This window comes from Acanthopagrus latus, chromosome 2, assembly GCF_904848185.1.
Source record: "Acanthopagrus latus isolate v.2019 chromosome 2, fAcaLat1.1, whole genome shotgun sequence".
NCBI classification, from domain to species: Eukaryota; Metazoa; Chordata; class Actinopteri; order Spariformes; family Sparidae; genus Acanthopagrus; species Acanthopagrus latus.
The window spans coordinates 13,128,142-13,147,268 of NC_051040.1; the positions used below are offsets into that span (position 1 = coordinate 13,128,142).

At 42.9% G+C, this 19,127-nt stretch overlaps 2 protein-coding genes and 1 long non-coding RNA gene across 6 annotated transcripts in view; 2 read left to right on the forward strand and 1 right to left on the reverse strand.

The window, feature by feature from the left end:
- The window catches only part of map3k10 (mitogen-activated protein kinase kinase kinase 10), a 35,839-nt gene extending 21,572 nt beyond the window's left edge, over positions 1–14,267 (reverse strand). Inside the window, exon 1 of the mRNA XM_037123307.1 lies at positions 11,529–14,267. Coding sequence (XP_036979202.1) covers positions 11,529–12,465 — 937 coding nt within the window. The 5' untranslated portion in view covers positions 12,466–14,267. The remainder of the gene's footprint in view (positions 1–11,528) is intronic.
- LOC119033371 lies at positions 4,337–16,216 on the forward strand. 4 transcript variants are annotated; one of them, XR_005079236.1, is made up of 4 exons: positions 4,337–4,501; positions 6,791–6,890; positions 7,286–7,436; positions 15,748–16,216. It is a non-coding gene; the product is annotated as an uncharacterized LOC119033371 (long non-coding RNA). The 4 variants fall into 4 exon arrangements; XR_005079233.1 differs by lacking the exon at positions 15,748–16,216 and having other exon boundaries at positions 7,286–9,917; XR_005079234.1 differs by lacking the exons at positions 4,337–4,501; positions 15,748–16,216 and adding an exon at positions 4,518–4,660 and having other exon boundaries at positions 7,286–9,917.
- A 908-nt stretch (positions 16,217–17,124) lies between these two features.
- sipa1l3 (signal-induced proliferation-associated 1 like 3) overlaps positions 17,125–19,127 on the forward strand; it is a 68,273-nt gene continuing 66,270 nt past the window's right edge. The window contains exon 1 of the mRNA XM_037123293.1: positions 17,125–17,266. The gene's annotated coding sequence lies outside the window, so the exon portion shown is untranslated. The remainder of the gene's footprint in view (positions 17,267–19,127) is intronic.

Consider the following 19,127-nt stretch of genomic DNA (forward strand, 5'->3'; position numbering starts at 1 on the left):
GTTGTGGTACAGCTCAAAAAGTGTTGATGTAATGATCCAAAATTTAAATCGTAAATATAAAACATGTTTGATATTAATTGGCGCAGCCTTGACGAATCTGTAAGAACTTCAAGAGGCTAAAATCTGGATCTGTAAACCCCTCACATTTCCAGATAAAAGGGACTGCAGAAGTAATTTATGATGATGCAAAACATCCCAACACTTTCCAGTGAGTCTGGAAGCAGCTCTGTAGTCTGCTGGTGCGACACTGAAAACGTTCCGCGTAGCTGCTTTATCATCCATGAGTTAAAGATGGACTTGTGCTCTCAGCGGGTTGTCCATGAAACAACATGTGTACGAGTCAAATCTCTGCAGTAGAGAACATAAACGTTAAATAAAACATTGCATCATAGTATTGACTCTCAGGTCTCTAAACTGCATGCAAACATGCTGCGTATGTGTGCTGTCTGACTTAAGTGTCCTCTACTTGACTCCACTATGAAAGTGGGTGAAGGACGTTCAGCTCAGGGGCGACCCAGCACCCTCTCTGATTGGCCTGGCGCCCGACTCTCCGTGCCAGGCTGCTGGCATCAACAATGACCCTCTAACAGTCGAGTCAACAGCCACCAAACATACTGTACAACAGCCCAGGAGGTGCCACTGTTAGTGTGAGTGTGTGGCTGTGTTTGTACTGAAATACACGCCTCTGCCTCCATGACACACAAAGTCATATTGTGCCGTTATTCCACAGGAAACTTGACTTTAGAAACTGTGATGGCTGAAGTAAAACAGGAGAAACACGTGTATTGTTTAGTCTCACTTCTTTTTCTTCTTGAACGGCCTCTCGCGCCATCTGACTGAGGTGAATCTGAGTCGATGACGAGGAAAGGCGCTGCCTGTGGCGTTTACTGCCCCACTTGTTTACCTGTGTCCTCATCATAAGTCGAGTCTTTGGGGAACACTTGAAGCTATAAGATCCAGCCTTTTGTCTGCTTATGCAAATCCACAGCAAGAATATAATTCACCGCAGTACAGCATGTGTTTGTTTGCTTGTGCGTGGATGTTTCAAGACTAAAATATGACAACATTTTAATGTATAGTTGAACAACGATCAGAAGCAGCAAATCAAACTACAGTACAAGATTAATACAATGAAAAGTCCCTAAAGGAGGCCCGTTAGTCTCTCTTAAAATCTGTTTCAACTACTCTTTTTGGTCACTCTGACACTATGTAATACAATCCTGCGTCATCTGGGATAAAACACAGGCCTGTACAATGCTGATTTTATGCAAACACGCTCATTTAATATGAATTTACATTTATTGAGTGTTAAAATAAAATGCCCCATACAACTGCTCCACATTGCTGCTTATACTGGCCAACAACGACGGACAGTACACGACAGACAAAGTTGAAGAAAATAAGGCTTACAGCAGCTTTAACCGGTGGTTATATTACTTGCATATATTAATCGAGTGACACAGGAATGAGTCCTGAAACCTAGAAATCAATTTGAATTAAAAATGTTGTGACTATAACTTCTGATAATTCTTAAACTATGCAATACTTTTTTATACATCTTCATGTCATTTCACAAAAAGAAGTTTTTAAAAAAAGAAAAAAATGTGCGTTTCTTTACTAATATCTTCCTTATTTTTACTTTGGACATCAAAATTACATATCACATCCTTGAGCAGTGTTACACAGCTTTGTTATCTATTATGCAGTCTCTAATGTACAACAACACACAGCAGCAGCAGGAGGAGGAGGAGGAGGAGGAGGAGGAGGAGGAGGAGGAGGCGTAAATGTGTGTTAGTGTGCTTTGCAGATCCACAGAGAGCCCGGGCTGCAATGCAGTAAAAGAGAGCGCTGGGGAGTCATCACTGTTAACTGGCCTCCCATCAACTGTCATCGACCAGTGGAGAAAAATAATTGTGTGTGTGTGTGTGAGCGTGTGAGCATCATGCAGCCATTGACTGGTGTCAGTGTTTGGTTTAGTTGTGTCACTGTACTGTGGCTCTCTCTCTCTGTCTCTCACTCACGGAGTCGGACTGAAACTCGGCAGTGTTCCCTTCTGACAGCGAGGCGATACAAAACATCTGTTAGCCGTGTGGCCAAGCTCACATGGTGCCAGAGAACTGAGAAACTGTCCAAAATCCAGCTAACACTCTCAAGCTCTTTAACTGTTCTATGTGGCCAGCCTGTCCACGAGAAAGTAAAATTAACCCCAATGGTGCACATCATGACTGGTGTTACTTTCCGATGAGGCTTCTGTCAGTGGAGAACTCATTGTCTCTCTGCTTTTTCGCCCGCTGCTGCACCTGTCAGAGTAAAACTACGAGTCTCAAATGATATCCTTGTTCAGTGATATTGAGACAGAACATGACTCACATTTTTGATGCCTGAGAAAGTAGAAAAATCAACTCCAGTGAAGCTGCAGCGGTGATACTGAATCTCAATGTGACACAAGACAACGAGTCTGAATGGAAAGTGCCAACATGAGAGAAATACAACAACAAATCAATCCTAGAGAAGGAAAAAACATCAGTGTTGCAGTTTGTTTTTTGGGGCACATTGTTGCATTAAAATGTCTTACAACAACTTTACCGCTGTTATTATGTTAGATAGATTTGATTACTAGCATTTTTTTATTTCTATAGATATCGTGATAATGTCATTACTGCGAATTTGTTCATTAAGATCTCTGACAGCTCTGATGCAGTATTTTGTTGTGTGCTGACATCATCCCAAATGTCTCCAACAGAATACAAACCAAGTTAGCGATGAATTTAATTTGGCCGCTTGTCGCTGTAACGTCTTAGAAAGAGCCAGAGAGCCAGTTTTTATTAGCAATGAGGGTTTGTTTAGCCATAAAGACAGCAACTCCCAAAATCACTGGCATCTTTTGTTTTGTTTTGATTGAGACTCCTGGCTGAAGAGTTGGCACACACTGCCACATTAACTGACATTATTGTTCTTATGTATAGAAGCTGTGATGCCCATAAATGCATCTAACGTTCAGTGCGAGACAAATTTGGAAAAGACCCAAGAGGCTGTCAGTATAACAAATCTGTTTTTGTGGTCTGTTTATCTCCTAATACAAACTAGTGCTGGTGCTCATATGGGTGCAGGTGCTCCACAATTTTCGCATTTGACTTCAGCTTGAGGTGTATTGTATAATGAGGCCGACAGTACAGACAGACGCTGATAGAGGAAAAAACTGCAGCCTACAGTCCATCAATACCGTTAGCCTTAATCTGTAGAGAGAAAGACGAATGCTTTGACCTCGTCTCAAACTGGCCTTATACTTTTCCCTCCTCCTGCCTTTATCTCTCCCTCCCCCATCCATCTTACCATTCCCTCTCCCAACCGAGCCTCCAGGGGTTTCTCTACAGCCACTGCATTCCTGCTCAGCTCCTCTACCCATCCTGCCTCGCCTCTACATCCATCTCTCCGTTCTGTCATTCATGGCCTACAGTCGCGCCTCGCTGCCTGTATCTCCCATCCTTCACCCCCCTCCTTTACAGTGACTCTTGCCATTGTGAGTCCTCCCCTCGCTCTGTCTTGGGCTGCTGTGTGAGAATGGGGTCATTGTTGTCATGTTGCGGCGTGTTCGTGAGTGAGTGTGTACATGTGTGTGATACTCGGGGGGGTGAGTTCTCTGCCTCAGCGCCAGCGTGTCCTGCTGTCCGGCCTCCATACGCACACAGGCCAACAAACTCAACTGCACAAGCACCGCGCTTGCAGACATTCCCAATATAAAGTCTGTTGGGATCTTTCTGTGTGCGAGCCTGCTTCTCTCTAGGAATGGGATGAACATTTTCTCTACACTTTTTCTTTTAAATCCTGGTTTTCTGTTCATAAATAAAAAATCATAAATTGAACAACGATCAAAGACACAGCAGGACTGTACAACTGCAAATATGCAGCTCTCCAGGTATCAGGATTGGGTTGCAGACGTTTAGTAACAGGTTAGCTTCAGTCTGGTGATTCACCTACTCTGGTTGATAAATTAAAGTTTAACAAAGCTTTAGCTGGTGAGGTAATAGGGAAACTGGTGGCTAGAAAGCACCTGTAGCCTAATCCAAAAAACAATCAATTATGTAGACTGCAAGTCATTGTAGCATCAATAACTACCAATCAGATTTAACTCCCAAGCCTTTGTAAATGTAGGTATGACTTTGTTTATTTTAGACATGGAGACGTGTTTGTTTCAGAGTTTGTATTAAGTATTTACAGTTTAGAATGAGTAGAAATATCTGAATAGGCTCACATTACACACTAAATCTTTAAGATAATGTTATTGGAATCATATTTTGAAATTTAAGGGACAGCATCTGTTTTTAGCATAATGACATTTAAAAATGTACCACTTCACATTTTTGATTAACTTTTAATATAAAGGTAATGGCTATCTAATATATTAGCAAGCTAACAGGAGCCTTGTCATTTTAAGTGAGCTACACCTGGAAGTTGTTGGGCTTCAATATTTAGTGAAAGTCAGACAAAACATTCACAGCAGGTAACAGTTTAGATGTTTTGTAATATGTCATTATTGCAGCTAACGTTAGCAGCAAGCTAACGTTAGCTGCTAGCTGTTTCAGTTGGTTCCTTTAGCTACACCTGGAGGTGACCCAGACCTTATTTTTAGATCCAGTTTTTAGGATGTCGGTACCCTCTGGTCTGTTTATCTATAAATATTAACCACCAACATTGTAAACATAGGTGTTTGTTTTAACGTTATCTATATATGCATGCATAGAGAAATGTGTTTCAGAGTTAGCAGGCTAGTACTGTTCATGCTGGGTATGCTAATGGAGGCTATGTGCTCATTTTTGGTTTGTTGTGTTATTTTTATAAAATGCAATTTACAACTTTCACAGTTAAGATATTATCGAACAGCATTTTATTAAGGGTCAGGTCAGATTTGTTAAGTACATCTCTAAAGAGGTTATGTTTTAGCATGTAGCGGTAGATTAAGTTGCTACTTAAAAGTTACACCTGTCTGTCAATATATTCAAGCTTATTTTATGTATGAGTTTGAGATGTGCAACTCCTTAGTATTTACTGATACCTGAATCTCCACATAAATTAATCTAAGTGAGGTGTCTTTCACTCAAGGTGTGTATCAGTTAAATTGATTTTACTGAATGTGATTTAAAGTAGCATGAGTGTAGTAATAATACAGTCATTCACTTAACTTTATTTCTTTATTCATTGGTGAAAGAAAGTCAGACTTTCCCACAACCAGAACATCTACAACTAATCTGCACCCTTAATCATATAGGAGCCATATCTGCTCATATAAAACATGCATATCATTCCTCTAATCCACGCCTGTGAAATACTTCAGCACCCGAGGCTAAAAGACGCGTGATAGTGGTCTCTTCCTCTCTGTTTTGTGCACCAGCCGTATTGCTAGTTCACACTCCGGTTAGTCACAGTCTCGGCCTCCACCGCTCTGTCTCTCTAAGGGATTAGCAGCCGGCACTGGCCACCACTCTAATCCCTTCCTCAACAGACTCACTCTTATTCTCACACACACACACACACAGAGCCAGATGCAGGCTTTTCAGTGACAGCGACCATATCTCGCCTCGCTAATCTGTTAACTAGCTATTACGGCTCTTATGTCCAGTGCCATTGTTGTTGATGCACCATGGCAGCTTGTTTAACACAGAGACCAAAATGAAAAGAAAAAGGCCAAAGAGACAGCACTCTGATTGCATTAGTTTGTCTTTTCTTGCTTTGCGATCTCGATGCTGGATGAGCTTGACAAGCCTTTGAGACACTATTCAGATGATTGTTTACTGTGTAAACATGCCTTCTATTTGAGGCTGCAGCAGTCAAAACAGCAGGTAATGTCAACTGCGCTCTCTCTTTACGGTGTGTATATATGAGCTTCTGCAATTCACATTTAAACATCAAAGAAACTTCACCTACACTTAAATTTAAAATTCACATTTGTTGTAAGAAGGGTTAAACTAACATGGAGTCGTCTTATCCAAGGTGTTCACAGGGAACTACAAATACTGTCTGTGTATGAATGTCCACACTGAGTCAAACTATATGACATTTACTGTATGTAAGCGCAGGCTGCAGGTACTGTGCATGTCTGCGACAGGTGATCGGCCCACCTGTATTGTCTTACCTGCAGCTGACTCACAGCCACTTTATAGCTCTAAAGTGTCAGTGACTATCAGTGACTGTCAGTGACGTACACGCACCTTGTAAAAAGGAGCCGTGACTCAGTCTAACATCCTGGCAGAAACAGAGCAGACCAAAACAATCCCCTCTCAAGGTCCACTCACTCTGGTACGTTTCACCATCATACAGCGCTCAACAGGGCTGACTTAGAACCAGGGGGCTGGGTGGATTTCGGATAAAGGGACAGATCCAGGAATTTACGCTCATTTTTTTTTAACATTGTGAAAAACCATGTTTTTTTTCTAAGGGAACAATGGATCTTGATTAAAAAATAAATAATAATATTTACTTGAAAATCTGGTGTATTCAGGTGGCTGGTATCTATGAGTGAATACAATTTGAAATACAAATCAGATCCAGGGGATTTAAATATGCTTTATTTGATATTGGATGAGGTTTGATTGAGTTAAAGGGGACTGTTGGGCCTTGGTGGATGTAATCGAGCTACAGAATGACATTCTAGTATTAATTCATTGTTACAACACTGAATATCTTAACGGTTTTTGGACTGTTGGACAGATAATTAATAAAGAAAATAATTAACATGTTAATCAATGTTTGTGGATATTATATCAATACACTGTATCTTTCATGTGCTCGACAGCAACCTGAGTCTTCCCAGTGTTTCTACTTTAATCCCATCGAGGAGGACTGCTGCCCTATGCTTTGAGAAACTGGAGGCTGATCCAGGATCAGAGTGACAGGTAAGGCATGACTATGGGTGGCAATGAACCTGCCAACCCACAAACACGCTGTGACATCTATCTAAGGAGGTCATGGTAATCAGATTATCCCTGTTACAGCGACTCACTCACCACTGTGTTTCTGACTGACAGCAACACTCAGCAGGTTAAAACCCAGAACACGCTCTCGTTCATGCACGAGGACACACTTTTATAAAAAAAAAAAAAATTTTAAAAAAGAAAGAAAGAGAAAAATAAAACCTTTAACGTGGCTGGGATAAAATTAGATGAAAGCATCTGAGTGAGCCAAAAATAAAATCCCTGTGTTGTAAAATGTTTGCAGAGCTTCAAATGCACATTTTTACTCTGTGAGAAGTGTCACGTTTTTGCCTTGATGAGTTTTTCTTCTGTGGGAGGAGGAAGATCATTTACTGAGCGCCGGAGCCGGCTGATGGGAGACAGAGGAGAGGCTCGGGGGCCTGAGCTGCTCTGTATCCGCACTGATGCCAAGTGGTCGGCGGTTTGAAGAGGACACCTGAGACCAGCGCACCTGGACAATGAGCTGAGGTGTAACCCTAAACTGAGATGAACCGCTGTTTATCCCCCACGCTCTCCTTCTCTCGCTCTTTCCCATCAGTCTCCTGTCTGGTCCCCAAGCTTTATTTTCTCTCTACGACCTGATCTATATTGCTCTTCTATTGTTAACTAAGTACATTTATTTAAGTACTGTACTTTAATACAAGTTTGAGGTACTTGTACTGGAGTATTTCCATTTAATGCCACATATTGGAGGGAAATATTCATTTACTCCTATTGCCTTACAATTCAAAATTATCAATACAGATATAAATCAACTAATACGTCATGATTTATTATTGTAGGTAAAACTATCTTGCAGTTTAGAAAGTAAAATGACCCAGTTACATGTCAATTAACTCTCTATGTGACTGTTGCTACTACTGTGCTGCAACTCTGTTGTTGGCCCTGCTGCTGCACGGACACCAGCCACAGTTTACTTGTAGCATCTATTTATCATAATGGTGGTGAGACTGGTGGGCAGGTAAAGTAATCGATGTTCACCTGACCACCGTGTAACACCAGGAACACCGATTACAGCTGTGAAGTTAACTTTGATTTCCGGGAGTCGCTTGTTAGAGGTAACGTTAGCCGGCCTGTCCTGGCTAGCTTGACTTTTAGCTCATCATTCTTATTACCATCAGAAGCTCTCAGTGTCAAAACGTAGACTAGTAATGTTACCCAACTCTTTGAATCCCTCGACCTATACCGAACTGATTAGAAGCCTGTACTTCCGCCCCTTGTCTATCGGAAATGTGATCACTGACTGCGAGCCTTCCTCAGACAGGCTAACAATGTTTCATTGAGGTACATCATCACATATTTTCTTTACATTTTGCCTTATTGCTTCTCTGGAGGAATGTTCCCACACTGAGCTTCTTTTAGCGTGCTCACTTTTGTAGCTGAGGAGACACCGTTAACAGTGTCTGTATGCAATTTAAGCTATAGACCAACATGCGTAACCAGTCAAAAATATTCCTGGCGATTAACTGATACATGGTTTAACAGTTGGTTGACATCCCGAGTTGTAGTGTTACATATTCTGCTGTATCTTTCAGTAAAACATCTGACTACTTCTTCCACCACTGTACTCTCCGCTCTCTCAGTATCTCTCCATGCTTCTCCAGGCCTAATTCAAACATCTCTCAGTATGGGTGTGACGTCACCGTCTAATCACATACTTAACGATTAGTGCCCACACATTTTCAGCAAGATCATCATTCAAGGGGAAAACAACAGGGCCCCAGACATTCCTGCATTTCTTCAGTTGCTATTTTCACACAGACAATGCTCTAAATTTGGGGACTGACATTTTGTTCTGCAGCTGACAGCGGCTAGCAGCTGTATGACTCAGTGACACAGAAGCAGTGCCCATGTCACCATGGAAAAGGCAGCGTTGTGGTGTTGTTGCCAAGGCTCTGCTGTCCAATACGCATCTGATCCGCCATCGTTACGGCTGGAGCCGCGCGGGAAGGAGGGAGAGATGGGAAACGGCCAAGCATGTTTCCGAACAAGGCGGAAAAGTGAGCGACTCAAGAAGTCAGGGATTCGAGATTAGGAGACATTTCGGCAGATCAGGAGCGAGTGTGTTCGAGCAACGCTTACTTCTGCTCTGTCTCCCTCGTAAAAAGGCCTTTACTCAGCATCCTGCACACTCCACCCATATTTATACACTCCCTCCCCCATCACTCATGTCACTTGAGATAAACACATACAGTCTGACCTGCACGTCTACGCACACTCAGATGCACTTAGATGGTCGCTGTGTGTTATTTCTTTGATGCACCAACAACTGCAACTGCGTCTTTAAACAGCAAGTAGCACAAAGGACCAAAAATAGCACAGTGAGTTGCAGAGCAGAACTGCTCTCCTTGAGGAGGGGAGGAGAGAGGAGGAGGATGGAGAGCAGGAGGAGGTGCAGAGAGAGATGACAGGGAAAAGATGGGAGAAGGAGACCGGCTCTCCAGGACTCAGGCCTCCCCGCTGGGTCCAATTTAAGTTTCTCTCCCCGTGTCAGCTCGAATCGGTATTCAATGACAACACTTGTAATCACATTTCTGTAACGTCATGAACTGATTAGGAGCAGACTGAATGTTTGTAGCCGTCCACTTATTTGTTGCAGTGGATATCACACAAGCTAATAGAGGGAGTAGTAGACGAGGCCATACACAGATGTAAATCGCAAACATGTCAATATCAGAAAAGGGGGCAATTCACTATTAGAGCAACATTTCACAAATATGTTTTGCACTTTTTTGTCACTAGCATTAACGTCTTACTCTTATTTAAGTCGGCTGTTCTGTTCTTCCGTACTTTAAAAATAACTAATATGTCAAATATTTTCCCATATTAAAGGATTAAATTATACATGTTGAGTTATATGGGAAGATTGTTGCTGCTATTGTGTATGCACAACAATAAATTAAGCTTCAGCCGCAATGAATATTCTATCAATCAATTAGTCAATTGAAGAGAAATAACTGGCAACTATTTTGATAACTGATGAATAGTTTCATTCATATTTTAACCAAAAATGAATAAACATTGGCTGTGTCCAGCTTCTTGACAGTTTGCAGCAATATATATGTGTCAGTCACTTTTTTATTGGTCTCATGTGAGAGAATGTAACATGACATGAACAATGAGACCTTCTCTGCCTCTCTTGGATGCTTATACAAGCCTCTGGACGATTTGTTTAAATTGTTTAATGGTGCTGGGCTGTGGATTTCTTTGTGAGGGACTGACAGAGAGCAACAGTAGAAAATGTAGAAATTAAGTGTCCACCACAACATAAAAGCTCCATTGAGTCCCTTTAAATTAAACCTGTTAAGTACTAGCCTATATTTTGCGTCTCTGCTCGATAATTAACAAAGTATCTCTGCAACTACAAGGTCCATCTGAATTATCAAGTTATCACAAAAAAGGGATCACTTGAAATATTTGTTTGGAAGTATATATGGCACTGGGTCTGAGTAAATCAAGCTGGTACACAGCATAAATTCAAGTTTTTTTTCATTATGATTTTAGAATGAATATGCCTGAGGACTGTTGCAGCTGCAGCTCCAAATCTCTAGCAAACCACAGCAAAATATCTGAACGTTACCTCTGCCAAAGCACTGAAATGTATTTCCCCAACCCCTTATGAGCTATCCTTGGCAGTCGCTAGCTTCCATTAGCAGATTAGCTCATGGCTTGTTTAGCTGTAGAGTTTATTAGGCACGCCAAGCTAACACCTATGCAAACAAGTATAACAGGCCTGTAATTAACCTTTTGTTGAAATGGTTCCTTTAAAGATCCACTTACTAGCTTTTTATAGAACCATACATGACGCTTTCAGTGTTGTAATATTTCTATTGTTCCATTTTGTCAGACTACATGTTAGCCACTGCTTTCAGAGGGACTCAATATGATTCATCAGCAGGTCAAACTGCAGCCCCTAAAATGATCATGAAATTCAACCAACACAGCTCTGAAACAGTCTCAGCCAACACTGGACATTACAGCCTTCATGGGGCCTGTCGCATTAGTTTCACCTCAGTGTAATAATCTGAGAATATATATATATATATATATATATATATATACAGTTGAGTTCACACAGTAGGCCTGTGTGTTGTGCATTTGTTTAGGCACTTTCTACTGTGTTTGATTCTGTATTACATATGTAAATATTCTGGGGCCTTCAGCCATGTTGTGGTCATGTGATAAAAGAGTTACAGTGTGACATTCTTCTTCGGTACGACTATTTTAGGTCACTTGATGAACTTCATTAATTGATAAAATACACGAGATGTAGTTGAAAGCTCGGGAGAACACATACTAAGAACTGTCTTGTCAAATGTTCAGGTATGATTGCAATTGTTTCTAGCCTGACAGAGCTCAAGCTCAGGTGCAAATGTTTTGTCTGGAGTTCAGAGCTCTGGTCTTTGTTCCTTCCCTGTTTTATGCACAAAACAGATTCTGGTTTGAGGAGAGAAACCCCCCAAAACAACTCTCCTCTTCAGCTCACATAATGTTATCATCATTATTACAAATCTGCATGAATCAAAAATATGATCTGCTTATTTACACGGTCTCACTTACTGTTGCTGGACTTCAGGTCCCTGTGGATGATGGGTACAAATGCCTGGTTGTGCAGGTAGTCCATCCCAGTGGCAATCTGGACCGCCCAGTTCACCAGAACCTTCGGAGGAACCTTCTTTCCAGCAAGTGCTCGGTTCAGGGCCCCCCCTCTGGCGTACTCCATCACCAGGCACAGGTTGGGCTCCCGCAGGCAGACCCCACGGAGAGCAATTATGTTGGGATGCCGGAGCATCCAGAACAGCCTGGCCTCCTGCCTCACGCTCTCCGCCGTGACACTAATATCCTCATCCGGGTCTTGCCTGGCAGCCTTTACTGCTACTACTTCTCTCCGCCATATTCCTTTGTACACCTTCCCAAACCCACCAGCTCCTATCACCTCCTCCAGGAGCAGTTCTGAGAAGTCTATCTCCAGGGGGCAATCGCCCACCCTGCCTGCCACCAGCCCTCCTGCGGTCAGCTGCTGGTAGTTGGCAGTGTCCCCCTTTGTGACATAGTTGCTTGGAAAGATACCCACCTTGTCCTGGATCTTGCCTGTCCACCAACCCTCATCCCCAGACACTTTGGAGTCTTTGGAGAGAACCTCCAGCAGGTCCCCGCGCCGCAGGGTCAGCTCCTCATCTGCTGTGGCCTCGTAGTCGAACACTGCCGTCCAGTAGGGGTTGGGGTTGTTGGCCCCGCAGCGGTGACCAGGGTGAGAGTCTGGGGAGGAGGACATGTTGGAGGAATTCCAGCTGCTACCATTCTCCACCTGCACGACCGGGGCCGGGAACATCGGCGGCGGGGGGGTCATATTCGGGGGAATAGAGGAGGAGGAGGAGGTAGTAGAGGAAGGGGGACCAGGCGGGATTAGACAGGGGGGAGGAGGGGAGCAGCAGCCCCCACAGCTGGTGCAGGACAGGGGGGCTGCTGTGCTGCTCGCTCTGCCGTATGGATTCATGTGTTTGACGCTGCAGGTCTGCCCTCTGTCAACTCAGGCGCAAAATCCATACAGGGCCCATTGACAGAGACGAGGCGTCCTCGACCACCAGTGGGGGGGAGCGGGGATCAACTGCTCTCCCCCATCACCACATCTCGCTGCTGAAACTGTGCCAAATCCTGTCACCGGTTGCCGCTGTGCTGTTGCTACGCAGTGTGTAAGTAACATGTATTCCCAAAGGCAAGTTCACTCGGGGACAATGTGGGCCTACATCAGGTCAGACAATGACACTCAGCAGAGCAGCGGAGCCCCCCACCGAAAAACTAATTGACTGTTTCCACAATTGTGTCTATTAGAAAGCTGCCACGGGGAGATGTGTTCATCTAAGAAACAGCAGATGCCTTCAGTGTGATGTCTTCTCTGATCAGCGAGTGAGTGTGGCATGAAGTACACACATTATTTATCTCACTTGATTCTTGAACAGTTACCTACTTCAAAACAAAAAAAAATAACAAAAACTAAATGAAGTTTTGAATGAGAACCCTCCTCTGACCATTGAGAACAAGCGTCTGGACTCTGGGAGCTTCAGAGACACTCGGCAATAAACCCAAAACTGATTTTATTCTAACATGAAATATGGACTATTTAGGCTGCCAATAAAAACCGCAGTCTGTGTGTGAGCTGAGTAAAATCCTCTGAGCAGAGCTCCTCATTATTTCTCATCCAGCAGCCCAGGGTAGATGCACCTCCCCCGCCAGCCATCTCCATGATCATCTCTGCTAGTGTAAACTGCGTTGGGAGAATATCCGCCGATACATGCGCCCTACATCCCGACAAGCCGGTCCAGGCTAAACCCTACATAAAAGACGGCCCCGTCCATTTTTTTTTCTAAGACAGCTGGGGAATCACAGAAACAAGCAGGTATTCAATGAGTGACTCCATGTTCAGCTGCAGCATCCAGCCGTGTGTGAGCAGCACAACAAACCGGCCTCCGTCTCTGTGCAGCGGCCTGGTTCAGTCGCCTCTGCTGGGCTACATTTGTGATGGTGATGGTGTCGAGTCCTCGGTTAGAGCAGGAACTCCTCCTCACTGGAGACAGGGAAGGGACGCCAGCATTTCTCATCATCCAGCACGCGATGGATAGTTTCAGATCAACAATCAGTAGTGTTGTTGTTTTTTTTTTAATATTCAAATGTCCAAAGCATCACACGGATAATATTGTCAGCGGAGGTTTGGTAGAGGCAGCGCCGCGTTACAGTGTCTCAGATCCGACTGGAGGCGATGATCCACACCGGCTCCATGGTCCATTTATTTAAATATCTTCATCATAATAATACTAATAATTATAATTGTAATAATTATTTGGTTATTTACCACGCGCGTAAAATGCTGCAGACGTCCAGTCACCGTCTGCGTCCTCCGCTCCTCACAGCCTTATTTCAATACGTAAACATTCAACGTCTACTGTAACCTAACCTGGACACTGAGGGCAGCAACATCCACTCACATCGTCGCATGGGCGTGTGGGTTGCATCCGAGCAAGAGGAATAATACCAACCATCCAGGTCAGTAACCCAGTTTGGCGACAAATACAAAAAAAAAAAAAAAACATTAAACCCGCTCCCTGGAGTCCCTGTCCGCACTGCTCAGCCAGCTGTCCGCAGCTCCGTCGCACACAAACGGGCTTTATCTCCCAAAAAGACGCGACATTTCGAGCACCGAGCTGTCAGTCTGTGGTCTGACTTTGCATCCAAACACGCCGGGGTGCCGTTCACATACGCACGGACAAGCGCCTCCTCTGCCCCCCGAGAGAGAGAACATGGGGATGGGTTGGAGCATGCGCGCTGGCTGCGCACTTACTCCCATCATACGCGAGCAGATCAGGCTGCGCGGACGAAAAGGAGGAGGCTGCAGGGTGCAGGGACGAGGCGAGGCCGTGCTGGTGGTGTGTGTATGCGGTGGTGCATTGTGGGTAATGTGGTTTCTGAGGGATCTCCTGCTGACCTACATCATTCTGGCAGCTCGTATGACTGAATAATTGGCAATGTTATAATCATGGAGGAATGGATTAGTGTGATCAGAGATGGAGTGAATGCATTCTTCACTGCAGTGCATGAAGTAGATTATTCATCACTGCGACAATGTCATAGACTATTAGAGTCGTATGTAATTTATTCTGGCTGGGGAAGGTGTCTTCTTCAAATTCTAACCCTAAACTCTCAAACTGGTCAAGGGTCAAGGAAGGTAGACAGGAGGACACATATGGAGGCTAACTGAAAGACAGTCAATAGAATATTATTCTTAAATGAAATAATTATACAGATCATAGCTGGAGCTGTGCAGAAAACTCGTTTCTTCATGACATTGCATAAGATTGACTTTTCCAGAGAAGTATACATTTCAAGACATGGTCGATAATAATAATGATAATAAAGTGTCAGAATTTCATTGCATTTCAGAATAAAATCGATCAATGGGGTTATTAAGACAATACGTAGTATTCACGCCCATTAATTTTTAAGCTATACTGACCCCTGGTGTCCAATGATCGAAACATAAATGGTGGTTAGAAGTCGTCTAATGTCTTATTAGACATAGGCAGTGCTGGAAAGCAAGTAAGTACATTTGCTCGAATAGTATAATGTATTTGTACTTTACTTGACTACTTCAGTCTCAAGTTACTTTTCTTCTCTACTACAGTTCAAAGGGAATTATTCTACATTTTACTTTTTTTCTGGCAATAAATGGAGCCAACTAAAGTAAACTATACATTTACTTAAAATGTATGTATGCTGTAAAGTATGGATCAACTACTTTTACTTTTATCAAATATTGATCAAATTTATTTAAAAATTGTCAACCTTGTCTCTGATGCCTTGTAACTTGTATTAAAATGTGCAAATAAATGTAGTGATCAAAAACTACAATATTTGCCTCCAAAGTGTAGCCGAAAATTTAAAAAATTAAAATTAAAGAACCTCAAAACTCTTCTTGATATAGTTACAATAACCAGATGATATAGTTTATGATATGGTATTAGACTGATGGGAGCCATTATGCTACCTAACAAGTACAGTGCTGCTATTACTTTTATCCTTTTTTATTCAAGTAAAAGTATTTTTGACAATATGAACTGGGACTTTTACTTAAGTGAAAGCTCAAAAATACTTCTCTCACCACTGGAAATAAGGGTATCAGTGAAGTCTGCTCTGCTGATCCAGACAGCTGACATGGTTTCACCTGTTTTTTGCTCCTTAGTTCACCTTTTTCCATAATAATTTTTGTTTGTTTGTTTGTTTGTAGAAACCAGCTCCTTCCAACTGTCAGCACCTCCTGCCTTCTCCTGCCGTCCAGTCCTCAAGTTCAGTGCTGCTTATGGTTTTAGAGTACAGATGGCTGAGGTGGAAGTCAAGTCAGTCTAATTCCTGGATCTCCCTGCCATCCCATTATCAGCGCTGTGCTCTGGTTCAGCTGCCTGCTGGAGCTGCAGTCATCAGACTGGCACAGGGAACAGGTTGCAGGCTTTGGTCTGAAATTAGTACTCATCCGAAGACTTTCTTTCCTGATGCTGCCTTGTTTCTAAGACCACAGAACAGGTAAATTTGCAGGAAATGTCCACCTGGTTTGCTGAGAGATACACATTTTTAGTAACAGGTCCATAAATATAGCCTACGATATATTCATTGCATTAACATTATAAAATACTGTAAACATTCATGCAAAAATAGATAATGAATATGAAAATGATGACATTGACTAAATGATAAAAAAACGAAAACAAAGCAAAACAAATTAACAACATACAGAGAACTGAGAATATAGATTAAGTTACTTGTCACTGCAGTTTGCAAGCTGTGTCAAAGGGAAAGTAGTGCAATTTTTAATTAATTTATTTTCATTTGCATTAATCATAAAAACCCTGAATATCGGATCTGGTAATTGGCCCTTTATATACAGCATACACCTACATAGAAATATATGTATAATTTTCATACTTAAGTACATTTAATATCATATACTTTAAGGCCTTTTTTTTCAAGTAAGCCCACTATTCTCATGAGTGACCTTTACTTTTACCAAAGTAATATTTTGACAGAATATCTTAAATTGTTCTCAACTATGACGTTTCTGTCGTAATCAGTGATTGCAGGTTGTTTTTAAACAACGATAATAATATTGTCTTATGTGTTTTATTTTGTTTGTTTTGTACTCTGTTTTCTTCTTTCCTAAAATGTACTGTATTCAGTTCTGTGAATGCGCTTGGTGTATCCCGTAGACTTTATGTAAAAGAAAAATAAATAAATAAAATATATTTTTAAAAAATTATCTGAATTAATTAGTGAAATACCAGATAACAACAAATGAGGACTGAGAATGTGTAGCAACCACAAGGTTGTGCTATTGACTAATTTGTGTGTGATGCATAATCAGAATGTGATCATACAGCATGATAAACATATAAAGGGCTTACCTAGAAGCCTGTTTCTTCAAATGTTGACACTTATAATATGTCTTTCCTTTAATATTCAGAGTGAAGCTCTGTCACGTTTCCCAGCTGGTCATTAAAACAATGTGTGTGTCCACAGCTCCAGCAGTAGTAGTCTGCTGCCCCCTGTGTGTTACTATCAGTAGGTTGCGCCAACAAGAGCTACGCATGCGCAGTGAGTGTGCGGGCGCAGCTTCGCCGTGGTTTCGGTTGAACGTTGGCAACGTCTCGCTCCGTGAACAGGCAGTCGACCGTCGGCCAGCGACTCTTTCCACACTGTCTGGAGACTTATTTTAACGGAATAGGAGCTGGGCGGAAACACCGGAGCAGCATAAGGTAAGACGTGTGCTTTTTTTCTTCTCTCTCAACAGCTGAAGTTGAACAGTGCGGGCCATTCAAAAGCGCCGAAAAGTGACGAGTGAACTAGACGTTAGCGAGCAAAGGCAAAACACCTAGAGGCAGCCGAGCCGACCAACTTCAGTCAATGCAGGGAGCAGGCTCCTTACTACGGCCGAGCTGTTCGACTGAGTGCCGCCTCAGACTGTCCACACCGGCTCAACACTTCATTCCGTCCTCCGGCTATTCACCAGAGTGGATACACAGCCTCAAACACGCCGCTACCCGCAGAAATCTATTAACTATAAAATATCACACAACCTTCCTGATCATTAAGGTTCCAGTGCGCATGCTCGCGGTGCTGAGCAGACTTCGGTTTTGTAGTTTTTCGTACCTGAGTTAATCACAGTTGCGAGGGCCAAGAGAAAAGGCTAAGACTACAAGTTCCAGACAATGGGAGCTTTGTTTGGGGGCAGAGCTAGCCAGCTAGTTAGCCTGGACGAGCTTTGAATTTCGAGTAGTAGTGCTGCAAATCGGAAGTTGCCTTGGCAGGAGACTTGTTTCAGAATGAGCTGCATGGGAAAGCTTTCTGCTGCACAGGTATTGTTTACACGCGAGTGTTGCAGTAGTTGTGAATGGCACTGGTGTGCTGTGATCGGACGTGCAACATGTTTTAATTGTGGACTTTACAGGGGAATTGGGCATAGGGGGCTGTGTTCAGCTGTCAAAGAGACGTGTGCATACCAGTGCGCAGGATTTGCAAGATGCATTTGCGTGTGTGTGTGTGTCTGTGCGGTCGTGAGGAGGTGATGATGCCTCGGTGTGCCGTCTCCCTTTCATAGAGGTCCCCCGTGTTGCTGCTGTATTCCCCAGCCCTCAGGAAATGACACGTCGAGTATCAGGATGATGGATCGGTCGTGCTAGAGCAGCAGAGCATGGCAGCACTGCACATATTCTGGGCATCATTTACCCTGGTGTCCTCCCACCTGGAACTAATGGAATAATTATTACCAGGGAAGATCAGAGAATGATGTTCCAGTGTCTCACCCTCGTTATCCCGCCGATCACCGGCTTATAACAGCACAAGAGAGGAGCAGACCGCTGCCCACCGTGTGCTGTAGTACAATGAAGGGGAATCCTGCATTCCATCGTCAGTTTAGGAGGAAATCAGATTTGAATGCAGCAGTTCTGAACTGTGAAGTTGATGCAGAATAGTAACGACGTTGCTCTCCATATTGTAAATCCTGTTTCCTTGGAACAAAGGCTGTGCACCAGACTGCAGCAGTCAGTTAAAAAAATGCTTCCCGTTTCCATCTTTTCTAAACTGAGAAGGATTGGTATTTATGACCTGTGAACTCATCAGTCTGCCACGGTTGTCTGTTTTTAGTTCCTGCTTAATAACACAATATCAATCAGACGCCCTGCTCTTCTGAGACCTTAGAGTTTGAACTGTCTACTTTCACATGGCTATCTTTATAACCTTTAATATCTCATCCCCTGTGTCCTTGTGTAACTCTCTATGTGTCTGACAAAGCAGAGGTTTCTTTAATTGATTGTTGGGAAAAACAAATTGCAGTACACCTGTAGTTCAGCATGACATATCACTGCAAGCTGCTTTTGATAAATATATTGAAAACAGCAGGGGCTTGTCACTTGATGAAGCAAACCCGCAGAAAGTAGTCATATAGACTATGGTGCTTATACATCAGTTATTAAGAAATATGGCTCATACTTTTTGGATTTTGTTGTTTTGCAAACAACATGATTTTGAAAGACCTGCCAGGTCCAGAATATCTGTGCAAGCATGTTTTGCTTTGGTCTGTACAACAACAAAACATTATATGTGCTTATCTGCGCTCAT